The sequence below is a fragment of the Canis lupus genome, chromosome X (genome assembly GCF_011100685.1).
Source record: "Canis lupus familiaris isolate Mischka breed German Shepherd chromosome X, alternate assembly UU_Cfam_GSD_1.0, whole genome shotgun sequence".
NCBI classification, from domain to species: domain Eukaryota; kingdom Metazoa; phylum Chordata; class Mammalia; order Carnivora; family Canidae; genus Canis; species Canis lupus.
The window spans coordinates 10061729-10084879 of NC_049260.1; the positions used below are offsets into that span (position 1 = coordinate 10061729).

Sequence of the window (23151 nt, forward strand, 5' to 3'; positions counted from 1 at the left end):
ACACATTCCTCTCCCTCTCTTTAGTTCACTCCTCTGATCTTCTATTGGTTCCTCAAATACAAACGTGATGTCTCTTAACCTGAACTCATTCTGTGATGTCTGCTTGGCTTTACCTCATTTCATGTGGTTGACTTCTGTTCATCTTCCGTTATGCTTGAAGTTTGCACCCTCTGAGAGAACATCTTGGATCCCTTCAGCCAGAGCATGTTTCTTTGTTTTAAGCCTCTCTCACTGACTAAATATGTTTAGTCCTTCTGTTACCCTCACCCTCTTATCTAAAAGCTCATTTTCATCACCGTGAATCATCTGGGTATTCCCAGTACCTAGCACAGTGCTCCATACGTAATCACGTTCTATTGACTAAACGGGGGTTTGGGGGATTAGGAAATAGGTAAGGCCTTCCCTTGCAGACCTATAGTCAAGAAGTTGGCAGGTCATCCTCAAGGTTTTGGTAGATTGAAATTTAATTAAATCAACCCCACATTCCTTATAAAAATATGGAATTAAGGGCAGCATGGGTGGTTCAGTCAGTTAAGTGTCTGTCATCAGCTCAGGTCATGATCTCGGGGTCCTGGGATTGAGCCCTGCATTGATCCTCTCCCTCTGCCCGCCCCCCACCTCCGCTCATGCTCGTTTGTTCTCTCAAATAAATAAATAAAACCTTTAAAAAGAAATATGGAATTAAAACCCCAGAGGCAGAATTGTCCCGCATATAGCTTTCCTATTTATCATGTTTTCTTTTTAAATCCAACTCCAATGTCAACATCCATTGTTAAGCCTTCCTCTTCTTTCCCAGGCAGAGTTAGTTCCAAGCTCCACTCTGCTCCCCAGGCATCAGCTCTATGTTGTTAAAGAAGGAGAAAGTAAATGTGGGTGCTTTGTCAATGTTTATTGTAGGCATGTGTAGCCAGGAAACGAACTCTGAAGATCTAGGTGGAAGAGTTTTTGCAGGGTGAGACAAAGCTACATCACCTTATTCACCAAGGTTTGGGGATAGCTGTTTTTACTGACTAGTTTCAGACCTGGTCTTCACATCTTAAGGACCTCAAGACAAATGATCCAATTTAAAAACGCACAAAGGACCAGAATAGATCTTTCTCCAAAGAAGATACACAAATGGCCAATAAACACATGAAAGATGCTCAACACCATTAGCCATCAGGGAAATGCAAATCAAAATTGCAGTAAGACACCACTTCCTACCCACTAGGATGGCTGTGATTTAAAAAATGGACACTAAACAAGTACTGGTGAGAATGGAGAAATCAGAACCCTCGTACACTGCTGGTGGGAATGAAAATGGAACAGTCATCTTGGAAAACACTCTGGCAGTTCCTCAAAAAGTTAAGCATGGTTACCATAGGACTAACAATTCCACTCCTAGATATATACCAAAGGGAAATGAAAACATATGCCCATACAAAAACTTGTACACTAATGTTCAGAGCAGCATTATTCGAAACAGCCAAAACATGGAAACCACGCAAATGTCCATCAGCTGATGACTGGATAAATGAACGTGGTCCATCTATACAATGCAAGGTTATTCAGCCATAAAAAGGAATGGGGTCCTATACTATTACATGCCACAGCATGGGCAGAACCTTGAAAGCATATCAAGCGAAAGAAGCCGGACACAAAAGATCCCATAGTGTATGATTACATTTCAGTGAAATGTCCAGAATAGGCAACTCCAGAGCCAAAAAGTAGATTTGTGGTGGCCAGGGATCGGAGGCAGGGGGAGATTGGGACTAACTGGTAATGGTATGGGGTTTCTTTGTGGAGGAATGGAAATGTTCTGCAATTAGATAATGGTGATGGTTGCATACTAAAACCACTGCATTTTACTGTGTGAATTATATAATTTTTAAAATGCTAAACAAAGATTCCTACGTACATCATTCTGTGTGGACTGACGAGCACTTGTTTACTCAACACACTTTATGTTCAGTTGTCTGTGGTTTCTTGTTTGGGAATTGTTAGTTAGGTGCAGACTGGGTCAAGATTGTGGTATCCCCTACACAATTGTTGGTAATGCCCAGATTAGATTGTGACAGGGGACTGTATTATTTCTCAGTCAAAGCTCTGAGAGCATTGTAATGATACTTACCATGCTATCCTCTCTGTAGTATATCTGTTTATAATTGGGAATTAAAGAAGAGAAAAAGATTGGGTCTTTTTCATCACTCTACTGTCTAAGTACTTGAATAGCTCAAGTGCTGAATAAATGTTTCACTTGCAGTCGTACTTAACAGGGGACAGTCTAGCCCCCAGGGGACATTTGGCAATGCCTATAGGCCTTTTTGCCTGCCCTGACTGGAGAAGTGGGTGCTTCTGGCTCCTATGGGTAGAGGCCAGGGATGCTGGTGCATGTCCTATGATGCACAGGTGCTTGGTGTTCTCCATGAAATGTCCCAGACCTTATCTTTGTGGCTCTTAACTGAAGAACCACGTTGGTGGGAGAGGCAGACCACAGGGGAAAACTGCAAGGCTATGTCACTTCCTGACCTTGACTAAGGTATTATTAACTTGCAGAGAATTCAGTCCTTGCAGCAGAAAGCACGTGTCTGGTAAAGAGCCCAGGGAATGTTTTACATCGTATTTAACATGGAGGAAACAACCCCAGCCCCCCACAAAATACACAAGTCTTTTCTTCCAGAAACTGGGTAGCAACCTTGGCCAAACCCTAGGTCACTAAATACCTAACTGTGAAGCGAGTTTCAACTGTGGCCGGGCTCACTCCTTGGGGTGGCAAGCTGCAGGCCGCAGGTCAAGGCTGGTGGCCCTCTGTTTTTACGTGACCAGTGAGCTGAGCGTGGTTTTTGCTTTTTAACTGATTAAAGCTAAACCAAAGGAAGAATGCTATTATGTGACATGTGAAAAGTATATTAAATTCAAATTTCGGTGTCCATAAAGAAGAGTCTTCCTGAACCCAGTTATGCCCATCTGTTTGCTGTTGACTGCTATTGCCCATCTGGCTGCTCTTGTGCTTAGAGACCGTCTGACCATATTTATGGCAAAGCCTAAAATATTTACCATCTGACCCTTGATGCAAAGCATTTGCCAACTCCTGCCCTGCGGTTAAAGAGTTTAGCAGATGGTCTTCCTAGGAGGCAGTGAGGAAGGAGAACCCACCCTGGGCTGGAATCCCTGACACCTGGCTCTGCTGGGGACGTGGCTGTACCCCGTTGGGCTGGAGCCTCATCTGTGGCACAAGAGGGCTTCGCTGGAGGGTCTCTTGAGCCCTTCCAGCTCTTAACTGTCTACAGCGTGTGGAGATTCCAGTTTGTTTAGTGGGTCCCAGGTGGCCAAGGAGGTAAAAGGGTAGCATTCTTGCCTGGGACAAAGCCACAGGGCCCAGGCATCACAGCACCACACTCAGCACCGACACAGACGCAGACGCAGATCGCCACTGTCTGTACAGAGCAGGTTGGAAGGTTGGCACTCTGCGGGGCTCGGAGACCAACTTCTGGCCACTCTCATGCGCCCTCGTTTTATATGATTATGTAACCCGATTCTTTTAACCCCCTGGGGGAAAAAGAACCCACAAGGTTAATGACAGGGGTAGGCTAGGACCCAAAGTTCAGGCTTTCAGAATCTAATTTAGCCCTTGGGGCAGGTGTATGGAAATTCACCAGGTAATTGTCATCTCTCATTTATTGGCAGGAGCCAATAAATTTATTTTTTATTTATTAAAATAAATTGTATAATTTAATAAATAATAAAATAAATAATAAATAATATTTAATTTATAATACTATTTAATAAATAATAAAATAAATAAATAAATTTACTTATTAATTTATCCTGCTCATTTATTGGCAGGAGCGAGTCTCTGTTGCCCTTTCTGTGTTCTCAGTACTAACATGCAGCTCTCTATCCACAGTCCCAGGGATCGCGGACTCTTGACGTCTGCACCGCAGCCTGGGCTCTGTCGCTATGGGGCTAAGCTGGCCTGCTGCTATGGCTGGAGAAGGAACAGCAAGGGAGCCTGTGAAGGTAATTGTGTAAAAACTCAGACCACCCTGTGCTCGAGTAGTAGGCCAGTGTCCTTAGTTTTTAATCTGTGACACCATAAACTGTCACCGAATTATTCACCGACAGTCACCAGATCCCTTAATCTGTTAAATAGGGTAAACACGCAACTGCATGTCCCATACACGTTAGGTGTTGGTGTGGATCATGCTGGATTATAAACGGTAAAGCACAAAAATATTACCTTTTTTTTTTTTTTTTTTTAAAGAATTAACAGTACTACCTTCTTTCTGTCTCTGCCTCCAACTCCTCCTCTCTACCTGGTCCAAAAATATCGATATACCACAGGTGAAGACAGAACTTGATAATATCTCGAATCTGTAAAACATCAAAAGGCACCACTAACGCTCTTACATGCTCAATATCACACAAAACCTCCCACCATTAGTTTCCTTGTGACAAGATGACAAGAGTGTCGAGATACTAGAAAAAAAATATTTGCAGATCATTATTGCCTACTAGATAAAGTTAGAACATTCCCCTGGGGCTTTGTCAATTAAAAAAGAGGGTGGGTCCTCACACTGATTGGATTTGTAGTGTCACGATCAAGTCAGAATGATGTGCGTAGCCCTGGGCAACGCAGGTAAGCCAGCTGAGGCTCCGCTTCCTCTGCACTGTGGAGAGATTCATCCCTACTTCAGAGGGGGAGGTGTGTAAGCATTAAAGGGTAAGCTCATCAGGCAGCCCCCTGGCTCTGCAGTTGAGCATCTGCCTTTGGCTCAGGGCATGGTCCCGGGGTCCTGGGATCAAGTCCCACGTCGGGCTCCCTGCATGGAGCCTGCTTTTCCCTCTGCCTGTGTCTCTGCTTCTCTCTCTCTCTCTCTCTCTCTCTCTCTCTCTCCTGTGTTTCTCATGAATAAGTAAATAAAATCTTTAAAAAAAAAAAAAGGGTATGCTTGTTACCTGGCATGCATAGAAAATATCTCCTAAATCACCCTTGATTTGAAAAGACCCATAAATCCCATCCCTTAAAGTGCACGTGATGCAGAAATTAAATGTTGCTGTATTCTTTTTCTAGACCTAGCACGTTGTTATTTGAAGTCACTCAGGTGGAAAGGGGCAAAACCACACGGAACGCATGATTTGGAATCCTACATTTGCATGAACCTCAGCACCTACTGCCGTAAAACTTACATGTCTCTGGTGAATAAATGAGGGCAAGCTTTGGCTTTCTGTAAGGTCTACGCTGTAACTAAATCAGAGCAATTTGGCCTTGATGCAGACAGCCAGTCACATTCTTGATGTTTTTGTGGACAATATAATACCATAGGCAGGAAATAATTTAAAGCAAGATGCTAAAAGACCAGGTGCAGGGACACCTGGTGGCTCAGTAGTTGAGCATCTGCCTTGGGCCCAGGGTGTGATCCTAGGGTCCTGGGATCAGACTCCCCACAGGGAGCCTGCTTCTCCCTCTGCCTGTGTCTCTGCTTCTCTCTGTATCTCTCATGAATAAATAGATAAAACCTAAAAAAAATAAGTAGATAAAATAAAAGAGCACATGCAGAGGCTTCGAGCACAATGCTCAGTATGCACGGTTGGCAGGCTGAATTGCTCATCAGCACCCCTGCCGCCCCAGTGAGATGTTCAGGTATTAAATTGTAATGATTTTTATATCTAAAATCTATATTGTATTCTATCCAATTTGTATGGTCCTTCTTGACCGTAAAGTCATCTGCTCCCTTAGAAGCACCGAGTAACAGGGTGATTAGCCCCTGGCTACCGGATCTCTGACTCCCAAGCCAGAGTGTGGGCTACGTGGTAATGAGTTGAGAACTTGTGTCCACCTGCCCAAACAAGCAGAGTTACACCCCGGTCTGTGAGGTCCCAGTCCGCCTGGACTTCCCTTCCATCTGTCTGTTCACCCTTCATTCCTCCAGAGGCCCTGACTCCATGCTGGAGCTTTCTAGATCTTGGCCCCTGCCCCACCTAAATCTGCTCCCAGTGCAGGATGGCTCGGCTCTGAATCATTAACCTTCGAGTGTATGTCACTTAGCAAGAGGAGGTAAAGAGTTATCTGTGAACAAATCCCACTGAAGGGCTGCAGATGGAGGATTTGGAGGGAGAATTGAACAAGAACTTTAGCTAAAATGCACTTAAATCTCAGGCCATTTTAGACATAAACTAAATTTCCCTGTGTTGTAGACTGGCCGTTCAAGTCACAGATCCAAAGGCTCTGTAAATTGAAAACATCTTGCTGGAGCTTTGACCTGATAGCAGCAAGGGTATTATTCACCATTTCTCTTATGTTCTATTTGGCATTGATCCTGGCTTTCCTATCTGGCCCACATTAAAAATAACTTTCCAGGGAGCAATCAAAGGTATTCAAGGCTTAAAAAAGTAAAAAATTTATTTTTCTAACATCTAAACTTAAAGCTGCATCTCAAAGAGCATATCCATAACAAAATAGACACTGGAAAGCAAAATCCTCTTTTGTCTCCAGAAGGGAAAGAATGTCGCCGAAAAACATTTTTTCCTTACCTCATCACTTATGATTTATCCAGAGCCATAAAATGTTTTTCTGTCAGAAGTTCTACACCTATTACTTTATTTATTATTTAAAACTATTTGAGTGTCTATGTGTCTACAACACTACCAAATGCAGCAGGAGAAACAAAGATGAATGTTTATTTATTTATTTATTTTTAAGATTTAATTTATTTATTCATGAGAGACACAGAGAGAGAGAGAGGCAGAGACACAGGCAGGGGGAGAAGCAGGCTCCATGCAGGGAGCCCGACGTGGGACTCAATCCCGGGTCTCCAGGATCACACCCTGGGCTGAAGGTGGCTCCTAAACCACTGAGCTCCCGGGCTGCCCAAGATGAATGTTTAAATCCCTGTTCTGAAGGTGCTGGGAATCAGATAGTAGACAGAAGTGAAGGATTGAAACCAAATATATGTCTAATTATTTAATAAGATGGAGCCTGATCAACTTCATGGGAGAGGCCTACCCAAGTTCTGTGGAACTCTCAAAGTTGAGTGGACGTCCTGACATGGTGGGAGAAATCATTGAAGGCTTCTGGAAGGAGGGCTCATGCAAAATAGTTCTTGAAGGATCAGTAGGATGTTAACCATGGGAGAGTGGGGAAGGGGTGGCCAGGGTGAGGATAACAAGAAAGGAAGAGGCAGAGAGGGCCAATTGAGAGAACAGCAAGCAATCTAGTTTGATCATAGTGTTGCCTATGGGTAGGGAAAAGAGTAGGCCAAGGGCACAAACTGAGATGGAAGCCAGGTCTTGGTGCTGATACCTGTACTATATTCAAAAGGCAATAAAGACTGTTTGGTGCAAGGCATGGCATGATCAGAGCGTGCTTTTGGAATATCAGTTTAATGTCATATTTGACATCAGATTTCTTAGGAGCAGAGCCTATAAGTGGGAGTCTTGGGTCAATAATCTGTTGAGGGGTGCTCTCCAGAGAAATCTGTAAGGGAGTAAGGAAGCAGAGGAAAGAACCAGGCAAAAATGTGGTTTCAAGAGAAGTCTAGCTTTGGCCTAATCCCACAGGGAGCTCTGGGGTGTTAATTGCATCACAGAGTTGAGTTTGTCCCGCCTGGAAAGCAGGGGCTGGGCTCTTAGACCCCGTATCAGTTAAGCACTGGGTCACAGGCTGTGGCGGGGAGAAGGGGGAGAGAAAGAGGTGCACTGTAATCTCCCAGATATCTATGGGCAGCATGATTCCCATTAGCTAGAAGAGTAGCTGTTCAGTGAATGACTTGGGTGGTAGAAGCAGGGATAGGATATTGTCACTGATTGGTTTGGGGACAAGAGAAGATAGAGATGATGGGGGTTTTGAGTCCAGGTGACTGGAAGATAAATGCTGACATAACAAAGAATAGGGTGTGGGGTCGAGGGAGTAGCTGCTGGAGTCTTTGGGAATAGGCTTGCATGGAGGTAGACCTACCGGTGAGCCAGGGACTCCAGGGGAAGGGAAGTAGGCAGCATTCCTGGGCCATTGCGGAGTCATCCTTTCCGGTGCTGGCTAGTTCCTGAGCTCCTACTAGATCCAGAAGCTGCTGAGGGCTCCTGACTCCCTACAGACCTCCTTTCTCCCTCATTCATTGTTCTTTTGTCCTCTGCCCCTCTTCTCTTTGGATTTTCCCCATATTCCTTTTGTCCCATCTACTGCCTTTTCTCCCTACCTCCTCCCTGTGAGCCGGACTCAGACTTCCCATAATTTTTTACTATTTTTTTCTTGCCCTCCCAACCCAGTCAAATATTCTGTCTTTGGTGTTTCTCCAACCATTTCTTTCATCAAGCAAATATTGATGGGGTGCTGAATTTGTGTCAGTTGTCTGGATACAGAAGTGAAAAAAAACAACAACAAAAAACAAATTCTGCCTTTATCATGCCACCATCCTCCTCCTCCTTCTCCTCATGATACTTCTAGTTCCCATCCTTAGGGCTGGAAGTTGCACCTCCCTGCCTTCAGTCTGTGGGTTGATCATTTTGACTGATGATACACAGCTTTAAAAATAGAATTTGATCATTTGAAGAAAAAGGAAAAGAAAATATGGAAGACAAAAAAAGAGGCCAGTGACAGAAGGAAGGAGCACTTGATCCAGGATTATTCTGGAGTCTCTTCCAGCTCCCACATCTACTTCTTTTATTAAATATTTTTGTTTTATATGCAAACTAGCTGATGATGGTCTGGGATGCTTTGTTTTTCTTTGAATGCCACTTGGGGGCACGACAGTACTAAGCAAAGTTATAAACTCGCACTCTTTGGGGCGGAAGGCTGGGGGGAGTGATCTAGTTCACAAGGAAAACACTGTCCAGTATCCCAAAGAGGAAAACAGACTAGAGAGGAAGCAGATCATCCCTTCTCCGCCCCCATGAATTTCTCCCCCATAAGGAAGGCTGCTGAGTTGGACATGCATGCATTTTCTGTGCTGACTACTCCTGTTCTTTTATCAACAAAACACCTTTCCTTTCCACAGCTACCTGCGAACCTGGATGCAAGTTCGGGGAGTGTGTGGGACCAAACAAATGTAGATGCTTTCCAGGATACACTGGGAAAACCTGCGGTCAAGGTCAGTACTACAGGCCAGCATCCTAGTACGGACGGACAGACGGACCCCCGAGCTTTCCGAAGCCAGGCGATCATTGGGGCAGGGTTTTTGATACACTACAGTGCCCGAGATATTGTCGATTTTAAGTTGAGTCTTCAAATGAAAGTGGTTTCAGAATTAGATTTTTCCATCAATCTCTTCAAGAAAAATATAAAAGTCATTCAGATGTTTTCGTTAAGGTGCCAGACAAAAGGCCTTTTTTTTCCTCCTCTAAAATAACTTTTTTCCCTAAAATATTGTCATTGTGTTTTTATGCTACCAAAGTAATGCATATTTTTTACTGGAAAAAAAACCCCAATGACATAAAAGGATTTAAATTAGAAATGGGAGTGTCCCCCCGACCCCCAGTCCATGCTCAAACCAGCATGAACAGTTTGTCCCTGACCCCTGAAGTCAGGACAGTGCTCCTCTGCGTTGTTCCAGTTTTCCAGCGTGCACTGCCCAGGCGAGCACCTCGTGGTCTTTTTTCTGTGACGCTACAGACAGAAATGCTTCTCCTGGGCAGTTTTGCATGTCAGCACATACAGAGCTAGTTTATGCTTTTTAAGGCTGTATTCTTGGCCCTGATGCAAATGATGCAATATCATTTGTGTAAAAAATACTTTGTTGAACCATTCTCATCCGCCTGTCTCCAATGTCTCACCATTATAGACAGTGCTAAGTCAGACATCATTCTACACATATCCCTGCACCCTTGAGTATTTTTATAGGCTAAATGTCTAAAAATTGAATTTTGGGGTTGAATGACATGCATATTTTATGATAATTGACATATTTTAAAAGATACTTTATGACTTGTCATGAGCTGTTTATCTGAAGATCTTATCTTAAGAGGGTATTTATACTATTGACAACAGTGGTTCTCAGCTTGGGCAGTTTTACTCCCCATTTACTTGCCAGAGAAAATACAGATCTCAAGTTAGATTTAAATTGCTGATAAACAACAGATGATTTTATAGGTTACATAGGTTTTAAATATTGCATAAGATATATGTCTCCTAAAAAAGTATTAGTCAATTATCTAAAATTCAAATTTAACTGGGCATTTTTATTTGCTCAATCTGGGAACCTTACCCCAGGGGACGTCTGGCAGTGTCTGAAGACGTTTGGGGGCTGCTACTGGCATCTAGTGGGTAGAGCCCAGAGATGCTGCTGAGCCTCTTACGGTGCACAGGGCAGCCCCATAACAGAATGATCTGACCCAAATGTTAGCAGTGCTAAGGCCAAGAGACCCTGGCTTGAAGAAACCTGCCATAATTAAGAAAGTGTCCCCTGTCCTATAATGCAGTTGAGCAAAGGGCAGCACATCAAGTTCAGCTGTCCTTAGGGCTGCCAGGGTTCTGGAGGGACAGATGGAGTCCCAGAGACGGGCAGGTAGTCCCTCCACTCTGCCCACCACCCCCTGGGGCCTTGCTGCCAAGCCCAGAGGTTAGCTACCTAAACTGAAATAGCTGCCAGCCCTGCAGCCTCAGAGGGGAGCTTGTGAATCTCTGATGTCCCAACACCAGCACAGAGGCCAGCGCCCTAAGGTGCTTCTTAGAAGCACATCCACCTGCTTGAGAGAAGTGCACCAAGAATCGTGCTCTCCTAAGTAATAATCCAGCTGTATCCCTTACCCAGCAGGGTTCACACCAGAAAAACTGCTTCTCCATATTGTCTTGGATTCTGTACCAAGATGCCTTCTGCAGAGGTTTGGAATAGAGAAGATATTTTTTGTGTTGGCTTTCAATTCCCAGTAAAATATTAGTGTTGAGGGAGCAGTCTAGTTGGCTCGGGTTCTGGACTGTCTGTCTCCTCCCACAGCTTTCCTGGCCCTCTGGTGGCCTGATCAAAGTCCATATAGATCTATTAATGGTGACAGGCCTCAGCCCTCCACTGTGCTGTCTTTCCCCCAAATGCTTCTTCCAAGCGACGAGTGGATCACCTCTGATTTAGGGCCAAGTGATGGGGTATTTATGGGCTTCCCATTAATGTCCAATCAGCTTTTTCCAGTTCCTCTTTTTGAACTAGTTAGAATCTACGCAGGACAAGGTAGAGTAGAGGGGATAAGCAATGGAGAAGGACTTCCAAATATCCCACTAAGATGTCAAAAAATTCCTGTATAAGGTTCTTGTCAGAGGCGAAAGCAGCCACTTCTTTATTTTTAAGAAAGACATGCTTTGCCTGTCACCCTGCTGAATTTTGGGCTTGCGTAGAATTTGGTTCTTTGCTCCTTTCTGTATTTTCCTTGAAGGAGTTAAGCCAAGAGGCATCCACATGACCACATTTCCAAAGATAAGCTCCTCTACCCATGATCGCTTTTGAAGCTTTATTTTCCTTCTATATAATTTTTTCTTTTAATAAAAAAGTAACTCTTTTTTTTTTTTTTTTTGAGAGAGAGAGAGGAGAGGAGGGGCAGAAGGAGAGGGAGATATTCTCAAGCAGACTCCCCACTAAACGCAGAGCTCATTGCAGGGCTTGATCCCAGGACCTTGGGACCACCACCTGAGCCAAAAATAGGAGTCAGATGCTTAACCTGTGACCACCCAGGCACCCCAAAAAGGCATTCATTCTTAGTATTTAAACTCGTTTTAGAAAAAAAATAAAAAATAAAAAATAAAAAAATAAATTCGTTTTAGGAAATACTGTAAAGCTCAGAGAAGAAAGTCACCCTCAATCTTACCACCTGGAAATAACCATTATTGGCATTTAGAGCAGAGCCTCCCAGGCTTCCATGTTGTCCTGCAGCCTCACCATCCATAGCTGCCTGCCAGGGCCCCCTCTGTAAGGGTGTGAGCCAATACAAGTTCGCCCAGAACAGTAACCACTGAATGGAGGTGTTGCCGTGGGCGCCTGTCCTGGGCTGCCCGGGACAGTACTAAAGGCTAACGTGTCTACGTTGTATTGCTAGCTTTTATTCAAGTCTTACACACAGAGAATTGTGCATATATCAACAGCGTACTGCCCAGTGAATTTTCAAATACATCCATGTAAGCAACGTGGAAGAAACGTAATAGCCTTCCCGAAGGCCCCTCCCTCTCCCCTGCAGCGGTTTGCCCCCCACCCCCAATAAGGAACTCTATCTTGACCTTTTACATCATAGATTAGTTGGGCCTGACTTTTTTTTTTAAAGATTTTATTTATTTATTTATTTATTATTTATTTATTTATTATTTATTAGAGTGAGCACAAGTAGAGGGGAAGGAGCAGAAGGAGAGGAAGGAGCAGGTTCCCTGCTGAGCAGGGCACCCAACACAGGACTTGATCCCAGGACCCTGAGATCATAACCTGAGCTGACAGCAGACAGTTAACCGACCAAGCCCCCCAGGCACCCCTGTGTCTGACCTTTTTCTAAAGATTTTATTTTTAAGTCCTCTGTATACCCAAGGTGGGGCTCAGACTCACAACCCTGAGACCAAGAGCCGCATGCTCCACTGACTGAGCCAGCCAGACATCCCTTGTCTGACTTTTTTTTTAAGATTTTATTTATTTATTCATGAGAGACACAGAGAGAGAGAGAGAGAGGCAGAGACACAGGCAGAGGGAGAAGCAGGCTCCATGCAGGGAGCCCGATGTGGGACTCGATCCCGGGTCTCCAGGATCATGCCCTGGGCCAAAGGCGGCGGTAAAACGCTGGGCCACCCGGGCTGCCCCCTTGCCTGATTTTTAATGTACTCTTTGATCTCCAGCTTATTCTACTCACTCTCCCAGTCTTGAGCTTCATCCGTTGTTGCTTGGAGCTAGAGTTTGTCCAGCCTCGTTGCTATATCGTATTCCTTTGCGCGAGTATACAAGTCCTCTATCTCGCCTCCTGTCTGGAGGTGTTTGGCTTCTCTCCAGCGTGGGGCTATTAAGAACAGTGCTACAGTGATCATTTTAGTCCATGTTTTTTTGGTGGGGGCATATCCATGCCGCTGTTGGGGATCGACCCGGGAGCGGAATTGCTAGGTCATGGGTGTACGTGTCTCTAGCTAGAGCAGGTTCTACAAACAGTTTTCCAAATTGGCTGTGGCCATTTGCCTCCCCTGACAGTGCACCGTCCTTTGGTTTGCTCCACAGCTTCACTAGACCTTCAGAGTGGTGCTTTTACTGGCGATTGGAGAGGAGGCGAGTCATTGCCCCCACGTAACCACCCCCCACCAGCAGGGGTGCAGGGAGGCCAACATAACTCTACATCTTGATATTATCTGATCCGGTTAGCCTTTCTTCTTTTCTGCCTCTCCCCTGCAGATGTGAACGAGTGTGGCATAAAGCCCCGGCCGTGCCAGCACAGATGTGTGAATACGCATGGGAGCTATAAGTGCTTTTGCCTCAGCGGCCACATGCTCATGCCAGGATGCCACATGTGCAAGTGAGTTTCAACAGCCAGGCGGCTCATGGTCATCCTTGGAGACTTGATTGTTTGTCATACGAACAATCTTTTTTTAAAAAGGAACATCATGGTAAAATACATATAACATGAAATTCACCATTTTAAACTGTACAATTCAGTGGTGTTTAGTACACTTACAGTGTTGTACGAATATCACCACTATCTAATTCTAGAACATCCTCATCACCCCAAAAGAAAACCCTGTGCCCGTTAGCAATCACTCCTCATGCTTCCTCCCCAGCACCACCACCGCCACCCCCACCCCGAAACCACTAACCTACTATCTGTCTCTGGATTTGCCTGTCCTGGACACCTGCTTTTTAAAGAAAGGCTAATTGGGGAGAAAAGTAAATGCTGTACATCTCTCTGTATACAGGGTTGTATGGGGTTTCCTCATGAAAATAAGCGTATTGTTTTAGGAAGGTGATACATTTAAATTCCATCTCAGGACATCAGTTCTTCCCACCGACTGCCTTTCTCACGCCCCTTGCCCCATGCTCAAAGATCAGTGACTCCTGTTGGAAATACATTCCGATTCACATTCCTGAAAAGAAAAGCCCTTCTGTGATAAAGAGAAACCCATGTCCTGTGGGAGGTAAGAGTATATCCATTCATTTATCCAGAGGGAAGGCTTTTCAGGTTTACTGTTGCAGCTGAAAGACAAACCCATCCTCCCTGCCTGGCTCCCTTCCTCCCCTCCTCCCTTCTTCCCTTCTTCTTTCCTCCCCCCTTCCATCTGTCTTTCCTCTGTAATACACCCCCCAACAAACCTGGACCTTACGGCCTCTGCTAGCTTCCTCTGGTTAGAGTTATGGAGTCCCTAGGCCATCTGGGGCTTTGCTGCAGTTAGACACTCTTGGCTGGTGCCCAGCTTGCTGCTCCCCGGGTTTGTCCTTATGCTTTCCATCCTTCGCAAAAGGCCCCAACACCACCAGTCACCTAGATCCTCTGTTGGCAGGAGGCTTAAGAGATAAAGCAGACATTCAAAGTCTTTTTAAAAAATTCTTATTCTTATGAATTAAACAGAAACCTACAAGAGACAAATACACATATAATAGATATTATATATAACATAATACATAGTTGAACAAACTCTTATAAGGTGAGCACCCATGTAACCAATACCAAGAGAACTTTGCCAGAACCTCCCTTACTACCCCATCACAGGAACCACTATCTAGGTTTTTACAGTCATCACTTAACATTTTTAAAAAGATCTATGCTAGTGGACGTTTTGAAACATTCCATGAAAGGCTAATCAGTGCCCCCAAAAAAGGATGTGATCCCAAATGGAAGGATAGAATTAGGTAAATTTTAAAAGAAGACAAAGAGAAAAGAGAATAAATGAGAAATGTTACCATTGGTAGGTGTTTGGTACCTTACGTTGACCTGTGTATCTATCCTTATTCCCTCTTTGCCTATAGCTGTATGTGGAAGGGTTGCCCAGGCCTCCCTGTTTATAGCTCCAAGTGTCCCGGGAGCCCTGGATATCTCTCCTGATTTTATTTTATTTATTTATTTTTTCTCTCCTGATTTTAATACACCTGGTCCCTGGCAGTCTCTTCTGCCCGCTGGGTGATGGACATGTTACAGGATGGTGCTGGACAAAGGAAGTGTACTCACTGCACTTGCCTGTTGGAGATACCTGTGATCCATATATAGTAGACTTCTGCTAAGGAAGTGCATTTTTGTGGGAAAAGTTGTGTTTGGCAACAAGTGACAGAAAAATCCACCTAAATTATCTCATTTATGAAAAAAGCTGGAGGCAGGCTGTTCCCGCCTGCACGGCTCAGCAAGGACTCACTGCCTGCCATCCTCAGGGTACTGATTTTATTCTCATGTTTGTTGCCTCTTGTCACAAGATGGCTGCCCCAGCTCCAGATTATCACACATACATTTAAGGGAGGCCTGACAAAGGGGAAAGGAACAATGCCAAGGAATGAATGAATGACTCTTTCATGCTTCTCCCTTTCATCACGCAGTAGCATCTTTTCCAGAAGCCCCACTCCCTCCAGCAGACTTATTTTTATATCTCTTCAGCCACAGCTGGGTCCTGTGGCCACCCTTTGTTGCTGCAAGGGAAGCTGGGATGAAGACTAGTAATTGGCATTCTAGCTTCAATGATGGTTGTGATGAAAGGACAAGGGGTCCAGGATGGCTTTTGGGCAGGCAGTCGGTCATACTTGCCGCATGTTTTAATACAGGCATGTAAACGACCAGGTCTCATGGCTTGAGTGACTCTCATTGAGGCTAGGTATGTATGGAGAGATCTGTAGGACGGATTTTTTTGACCCTAATTACTCAGATTGATCATCTCCATCCGAGGTTGCATTTCCCCCAAGAGAGGCCACCCAGGTAACATCAAGGCATGATGAGAGAATATATGAGAGAAAGATGAGTCTTTGATAGCCAAGGGATGCAGACCCCGCTTAAAGACAGGCAAATTTAATACACCAGCCAACAAAACAGACCGTGGGGCTCCCGAGACACCACCCTTGCCCGGGTTCCATGTGGGTCTTAGGCAATGACGCTTATCCAACACATCCCACATATTGCCCCCGAAAGTCCTAGAATGCAGAGATCATTTGTCAGTGAGTGCTTTTGTACCAGCTCGGGAGGAAAAGGCTAATGCTTGCCTACATTTTCAGACTCCAGGACGTGTGCCATGACAAACTGCCAGTACAGCTGCGAAGACACGGAGGAAGGGCCGCGCTGTCTCTGTCCATCCTCGGGCCTCCGCCTGGCTCCAAATGGAAGAGTTTGCATAGGTAGGGCAGCAGGACTCACCTCTCCTCCTCCTTCCCCCTCCACTGAATTCCTTCTTTGCCATTCAGCACAATCTGCTTGTTAGCTATACTGAAAGTTCCTGAAAGTTCCGATTTATGCCCATTTCTGAGACGAGTAGCAACATCGACTCTAGACACACTTTGGGATGCCGGAAAGAATACTTCCCTGTCCCTTTGGGATTGACTAGTGCCATAGTGGAAAAAGGGTTTTCTTTTATTTTAGTATATTTACCCTGCATGTTTTACTTCAGTTACCACAGAAACCTGCTACTTACTGTCATCTGTCATTCAGTGAATAAAGTCCCAAGGGCCATTGGGCTCATTGTGGGTTCTAGCTAATATCTTCCTACAAAAAATGCATTCACTTATTATTTTTTTTAGATCTAAGACTATAGAGAATATCTATATCCTTTCTACATTGTTTATGTTAGCAAGTAACTAATTTCCCATTGTCTTTAAAGGTTGCTCTAAGAGATAAGAACTAAGTATTCTAAAATCATTTCTGCTTGGAGGGATGAGCAGATTAAATCCATGATATTAAAGGAGGAGATAGAGCCATCCTTTATAACTTTGAATTTAGTTAAATCAGTGGATTAGAATTTGGTCTCTTGCTCTCCCCTGTCTTATTTTGGGTCTTAGTTTTGGGTCCCACATAAGTGATCCTGAGCAAGTAGTTGATTTGGGAGGTGATCCCAGGGAATGCTGGTTGAGGAGGAGGTGAGGGAAGGCTCCACCAGGGAGTGAATTCAAGGAACAGGTTGAGCATCTATGCCCCTCTAGGAGACAGGGAGAGGGTGGGAGGGGGATGGTGTGGGAGGGGGATGGGGGGGTAGCTACCACCAGGTTTCCTCCTGGGTCAAGGGCACTGGGGATTTATGCACCAACTCCTGTTTATTGTGGGGAAGAGGGGTATGTGGGAGTGTTGGGGGGGGGCAGGGGCCTCAATCCTTAGTGACTAAGGCAACACTTTCTGCCTTAGTTCCCTTGTGGATTTGCACTCTGTTCAGGAACCAAACTGTATATACTCGTAGCTCTGTGCTTATATGCAAGTGAGCCGATAACAAATCAAATCAGAATGTTGAAAGAGTTCTTACTCTTTTTTGCTTAAATAAGCAAATATCACTGCAATTTCATATTCTTATTTATTTACTGCAATAGAAATATTTCTCAAAAAAAAGGAAATATTTCTCAGTCAGGGTGCTGGACTTTTATTTATCCCAAATGAATTGTGTATCTGTTTCATACCTTGATAAGCTGCATTTAGAAAGTTCAGCCAGATAGGTCCTAAATCAGTTAAATACTTAAAAAAAATCCCTGTAAAATTAAAATTTTGGCCCTGCTCTCTGAGAGTAATCAGATTTCATTAGATTCACAGGGTTTAGTGTTCTTCGGTGAAATAAGATTTCTATGACAAGGCTCATGCTTGACCAAACTGAATCCAGTTTTTATCTGCACGAAAGTGGTCACTGCAGAATTATTTTGGTCAATCCAGCACGTATTTAGGATTTTAAGAATGCAAAGAGAACAGTGAGCCAGCATCAACTTGCCTGTTTAACCACAGGTCCAAATTAACAACATACAACATCTATTCGATTTGTCATCTTAAAGTGAAAGCAAAGCCTGAGTCTGGATATTTTGGCCAGCATAGCTGCCAGCCCCCTGGTAACCTGACTCTCAAGGAAAGCAAGGAAGCCTGTTGTCTGCTAAGTTACATCATGGCATCATTACACTTGACCCACCCTTTATGTTTAAGTGCCGATGTAGGAAACTACCTCTCTGGTACTTGGGTCAGTATTGTAGGAGCCTTGGGGAGCTTGCTAATAATTCTTCCGTAGAAGACAGTATTTAAGGTATGTATCTGTTTGCTTAACATGTAGTTCAAAAATTGTACACACTCTACAATATTCATAGCTGGAAAAATATTACTTCCATCAACAAGCAGTAATGTCTCCGTACCAAGCGCCAGACATATGCTCTCAGCCCCAAAAGAGCCAGGGCCTACCAGATGTGAATGTGAGTAGTGACAGGACAGTGAGACAATGTCTCTAAAACGAGATGTACAACGCCATGGAAACACATAAAAGGAGGAGCTGTGAGTGTGCTGAGGGCATCTAGAATGCTTTCCAGAGGGTGCACGTTGGCAAGCAGAATAATCAGAATTTTCTACCAAAGAAACTGCGTGTGTGTGTGTGTGTGTGTGTGCGCGCGCACATGTGTTTTGGGGGGAGAACACTTTTCTTGCTATCACTGACACCTTCTGGTTCTACATCCTAGACGTTGATGAATGTGCCTCCAGTAAAGCCGTCTGCCCTTATAATCGGAGATGTGTGAACACGTTCGGAAGCTACTACTGCAAATGTCATGTTGGTTTTGAACTGAAATATGTCAGGGGCCGATACGACTGTGTAGGTGAGTCGGTGACACCCTCTCCTTTTTCCCTCTCCCCACCAAACCTGTAGGCTTTGTCTACAACTATCTTGAGGTCGATTCAGTCTAGTAGTTGAACAGTCTACTGTACTCACTAGTTTAACAATACGAGAAATGTCACTTGTTTTGTTTCTGGCTTTAAAAAATTTTTTTTTAAATATTTTATTTATTTATTCATGAGAGACACACAGAGAGGCAGAGACACAGGCAAAGGGAGAAGCAGGCTCCCTGCAGGGAGCCCAATGTGGATCACAGGATCACGTCTGGAGCCGAAGGCAGATGCTCAACCACTAAGCCACCCAGGCATCCCATGTTTCTGGCTTTTAGGGAACTCTGGTGAGATGAATTAGATGACACCAGACCAGTAAAGGTCTAAAGTAAGGAACTGCAGTGGATATAGTTTTGTTATTTGGGCAGATATCTTGAGATGATTTTTGTGGTTTTTTTTTAAAAAATTGGTTGGTTTTATTTTTTGATTCTCCAGATATGTAGCTAAAAATGGGAAAAATACACAAAAGGAGGGGGAAAAAGGCCTATTTGATCTTGATCTCAGTGATCTGTTCATAGCCATTTCTTTTAGGAGAGGCTTTAGAAAAATGTGTGAGGGAGATGAAGGCACATGCCCCTTCCTCTTTTGGCCCTCTCATGGTTCCAGCTCCAAATCCCCTAAAATGTTCCCTTTCTGGGTCCCTGAAGCCACTCTCTGAGTCTGGTCTGTCAGCTATTGTCCTGACCTGTGTGAAATAAAATATTTTGGCCCTTAGTGAAGGGATTCCAAGCCTGAACGAGCAAATTAAGTGGTGTGTTTGGGAGCCCTTGGATGCATTCACTCTGCTCTTGATGGAACATGGGATGGGGCTTGCACTACGGTGAAAGGAGATCCAGGCTCCCTGTTATTCATGTTACACTTAGAGCAAATGTTTATACAACGAGGAAAGCTAATGGGTTGGGGGCCAAGTAGGATTTCTCTCACGTTCCATCCAGAGCATCCCAGGACGTGTCCTGTGTAACTGCATTGTGGCAACAGTTGGTTCCAGCGTCTTGGACCATCTTGTGAACCCTCTGTAGCTCTTCACTCAGATCTTTTTAAACACAAAGGCCAACCTAAGCAGGCTGGTAAAAATCCATGTTTCTTGTGGGCTTGGACCCATCCAGCTCGTAATCCACTGACACTGTGTCACAGAGAAGAAGCCTGTTTCCTGATCCCTAGGAAGTTCCACTGGGCAAGGTGGGAATGCACGGGGTGAGCTTCTAAGAGAAACACATCTTGTGATTCTAAGTGAATCAGATTAGCATCTGAGCTCCTTTGGTGGCTAAATTAAAAACAATGGGCTCTTTTGTCTGCATGTGTCTCCCAAAGCATAGAGAGCAGGTGAGATGGAAAGGAGGGCTAATGAACTTCTCACTTGGGTAGGATTCGGCAAACTTTCCTGGTCTCCATCCAGCAGACCAGCTCAGACCAGCCTGACCCCGCTCCTGGCAGCCTTTGAACAAAATGCCTATGAATTCAGATGATGTCAACGGGTCATAGCCCACCTTATCCTCTGCTGGTTAGGAGTGTTAAGCCCTTCCACGTGTAGAATTTATTTTCTGATAGCGTTATTTAATTTTGGATTAGACGGATGAAAAAGTAAAGAAAAAAACCGAAACGTCTTACAGATGTCAGTAGTATTGATAAGCAGTCAAGATTGCCGTGGGGTGGTGAGCTGCAGGGAGCTCCCCGGCTCCCTGTGTCCTGGTGTCAGACAAAGGCCGGGCTCGGAGCCAAGGCTTCGGGCTTGGAACACCTCTCAGTTCTCAGGCCCCACTCGGATTGTTGGCAGTGTTGAGTGGTTGGTCTGGGAGTTGCTCAAGCGTAAGGGATAGTCTTTTTGTTCACGGGAAACCTTCACGTTTTCAGATATAAATGAATGTGCCGTGAATACCCACACATGCAGCCTCCACGCCAATTGCCTCAATACCCCAGGATCCTTCAAGTGTAAATGCAAGCAGGGATACAAAGGCAGTGGACTTCAGTGTTCTGGTAAGTAGCATTTGCTCACGGGGTCATAGTAGAACATTCTCGCATATCTCTTTCCTTCTTCCTTTCACTTCTCTCTCTCTGTCTCTCTCTGAGTCCATTCGTGTGTGCACGTATGATAGCGTGTGTGTGCAATCTTTGAAAATTTTAACTCTGCCTCAGTCCTGTCTTCTCTGCTAATCGGTCCACATCTTCAATAACTCACTGAAGTCTTAGGCACTAAAGCTTCAACACTGGCAAAGGTTCTGGATATTTATCTGGTCACAACTTACTTTCAAATACTGAAAATAAGATTTAAGGACAAATGGCACTGTGTGAATGCTATCTGTCAGGATAGGGTAGGTTACTGTGCAGTAACAAACAATCCTAAAGTGGCAGTGGCTTAGGACCACAAACTCTTCAACCACACAAATCAGAACTCCTTCCAGAATACACAACCAAAAGAATACGGTGAAGCTGATGTCGCTTTATCTGTCATCACCAAACCTAGATTGACAATATTTTTAAAAGATTTTATTTATTTATTCATGAGAGACACAGAGAGAGAGGCAGAGACACAGGCAGAGGGAGAAGCAGGCTCCATGCAGGGAGCCTGACGTGGGGCTCAATCCCGGGACCCCAGGATCACACCCTGGGCCGAAGGCAGGCGCTAAACCACTGAGCCACCCAGGGATCCCTAGATCGACAGTTTTTTAAAGATTTTATTTATTTATTTGAGAGAGAGAGAACATGAGCAGGGGGAGGGACAGAGGAAGAGGAAGAAGCAGACTCCTCACTGAGCAGGGAACCTGCCATGGGGCTTGATCCCAGCACCCTGGGGTCATAACCTGAACTGAAGGCAGACGCTTTACCAACTGAGCTACCCAGGTGCCCTGGATTCACATTTTTAGCAAAGATTCTCATTGTTCTTGTTGGTGAATTCTTTAATGTTTAGGTGGTTTAAAAAGTTTAAATTGATAAACCAAATATTTAACCAGAAAATGCCCCTGCTATGGAGCTATGACAACAACAGTAGCTTATTTCTCATTCATACTATGTCTAAAGAGAGTCATCAGGCATTTCTTCTCATTGCAGTCACTGAGGGAGCCACGTGGCAGAAGCTCCATCATCTTATGATACCCCAATACCAGTCTGAGGCCTTAGGGTTTGTCACAGCAGGGAAAGAAGCATGGACAACCACACAGCAGCTCTCAGTTCATTTAGCTTGAAAGTAGGGGCAAAAAATACGTCCTCCTGCTGCGTGTACGAAAAGAGCTAGAAATCCTGATGAGTATTGGAATGTCTACCGAGGCGAGTCAACAGTGATTTCAGTACATTCACTCTCCAATGTTCAAAGTCAGGTTTATCCTTCTGCTCTTGAGCCTTTTAGCCCTGGCTCATCGTGTGCCTCGATTTGTTTGCTGCCCCAACTCCACTCTCCTGTATACCCCTTAGCAGAGCTCCCACATCCTCCCACGCCTGTGGCTGCAGGTAGTGCCTTGACCTGTCCCAAGCCCTCGTGTGGCCAGTACTCCTGATGACACAGCACAGCGGCCCCCCTGACGGCAAAAAGAAAAGTGTCCACCCCGTGAATGACACTGAGCAGCACAGCCGTAAAAGGTCACAGTATCCCAGTGGGCTGTGCTTGAGTGCCGCTGGACGAGAGTGTGCACAAAAGGAAGAGGAGGCTGGAAGTCAGACTCTCTGAAGAGGTGCCAAAAGTACTGGGCAGCGTTTCATCTGGAAGAAACTGTGGAAGAGTATAAATGACGCCTGTAGATCCTTTAAGGAATGAGAAAGAAAAGTGACTTCCCAAAGCAGACTCGGAGCAGTGGGTGGAGGCTCCAGCCCCTCACAAATGCCGGCCAGGTAGCTGAGAGTGGGGTCAGGAGCCCTGCCAGGGGCACATTCCACCACGTGCGGCCCCCTGCGTTGGGCTGAACGTGGGATTACAGAGCCACTCAGTCTCCGGCAACTCTGTGCTGTGGTTTCTATCCCCCTGAGCCCTGTGCTCCTTCTAGAACTTTATTCAAAGACAGAGAAAGAGAGATTGGCTGCCTGTGCAGGGCTGTGCATGCCTGGATCGGAAGGGGGGATGCCATAACCTGGAGAGGCCCCTGCAGAGAAAACTGAGTGAATCAGCTTTCTGTATTGGATGATGGTCAAGGGCTCCTTCTCGCCACCGGATTCAGTTCAGCTGTTGGTCATTACCCCAAATGGCCCGAGACAAGTGAGGCTGGGATATACACGTTCAGATTTGGTAGCAGAAAGGAGCCCCTTGACCATCAGATTCAGTCTGAGCTCTGCCCCTTACTGCCTGTGACCTATAATAAGGTTTTTTTAAACTTCTAAGCTCCATTTTCGGGGCGCCTGGGTGGCTCAGTGGTTGAGCATCTGCCTTCAGCTCAGGTTGTGACCCTGGGGTCCTGGGATGGAGTCCCACACCGGGCTCCCCACAGGGAGCCTGCTTCTCCCTCTGCCTGT

At 45.0% G+C, this 23151-nt stretch overlaps 1 protein-coding gene across 1 annotated transcript in view; it reads left to right on the forward strand.

Moving 5' to 3' along the window:
• Positions 1-23151, forward strand: part of EGFL6 (EGF like domain multiple 6) — an 86131-nt gene that overhangs the window by 41114 nt on the left and 21866 nt on the right. The window contains 7 exon segments of the mRNA XM_038586832.1: positions 3887-3999; positions 8973-9065; positions 13314-13417; positions 13419-13434; positions 16104-16223; positions 18516-18650; positions 20569-20691. Of these exon segments, the coding sequence (XP_038442760.1) occupies positions 3887-3999; positions 8973-9065; positions 13314-13417; positions 13419-13434; positions 16104-16223; positions 18516-18650; positions 20569-20691 (704 nt within the window).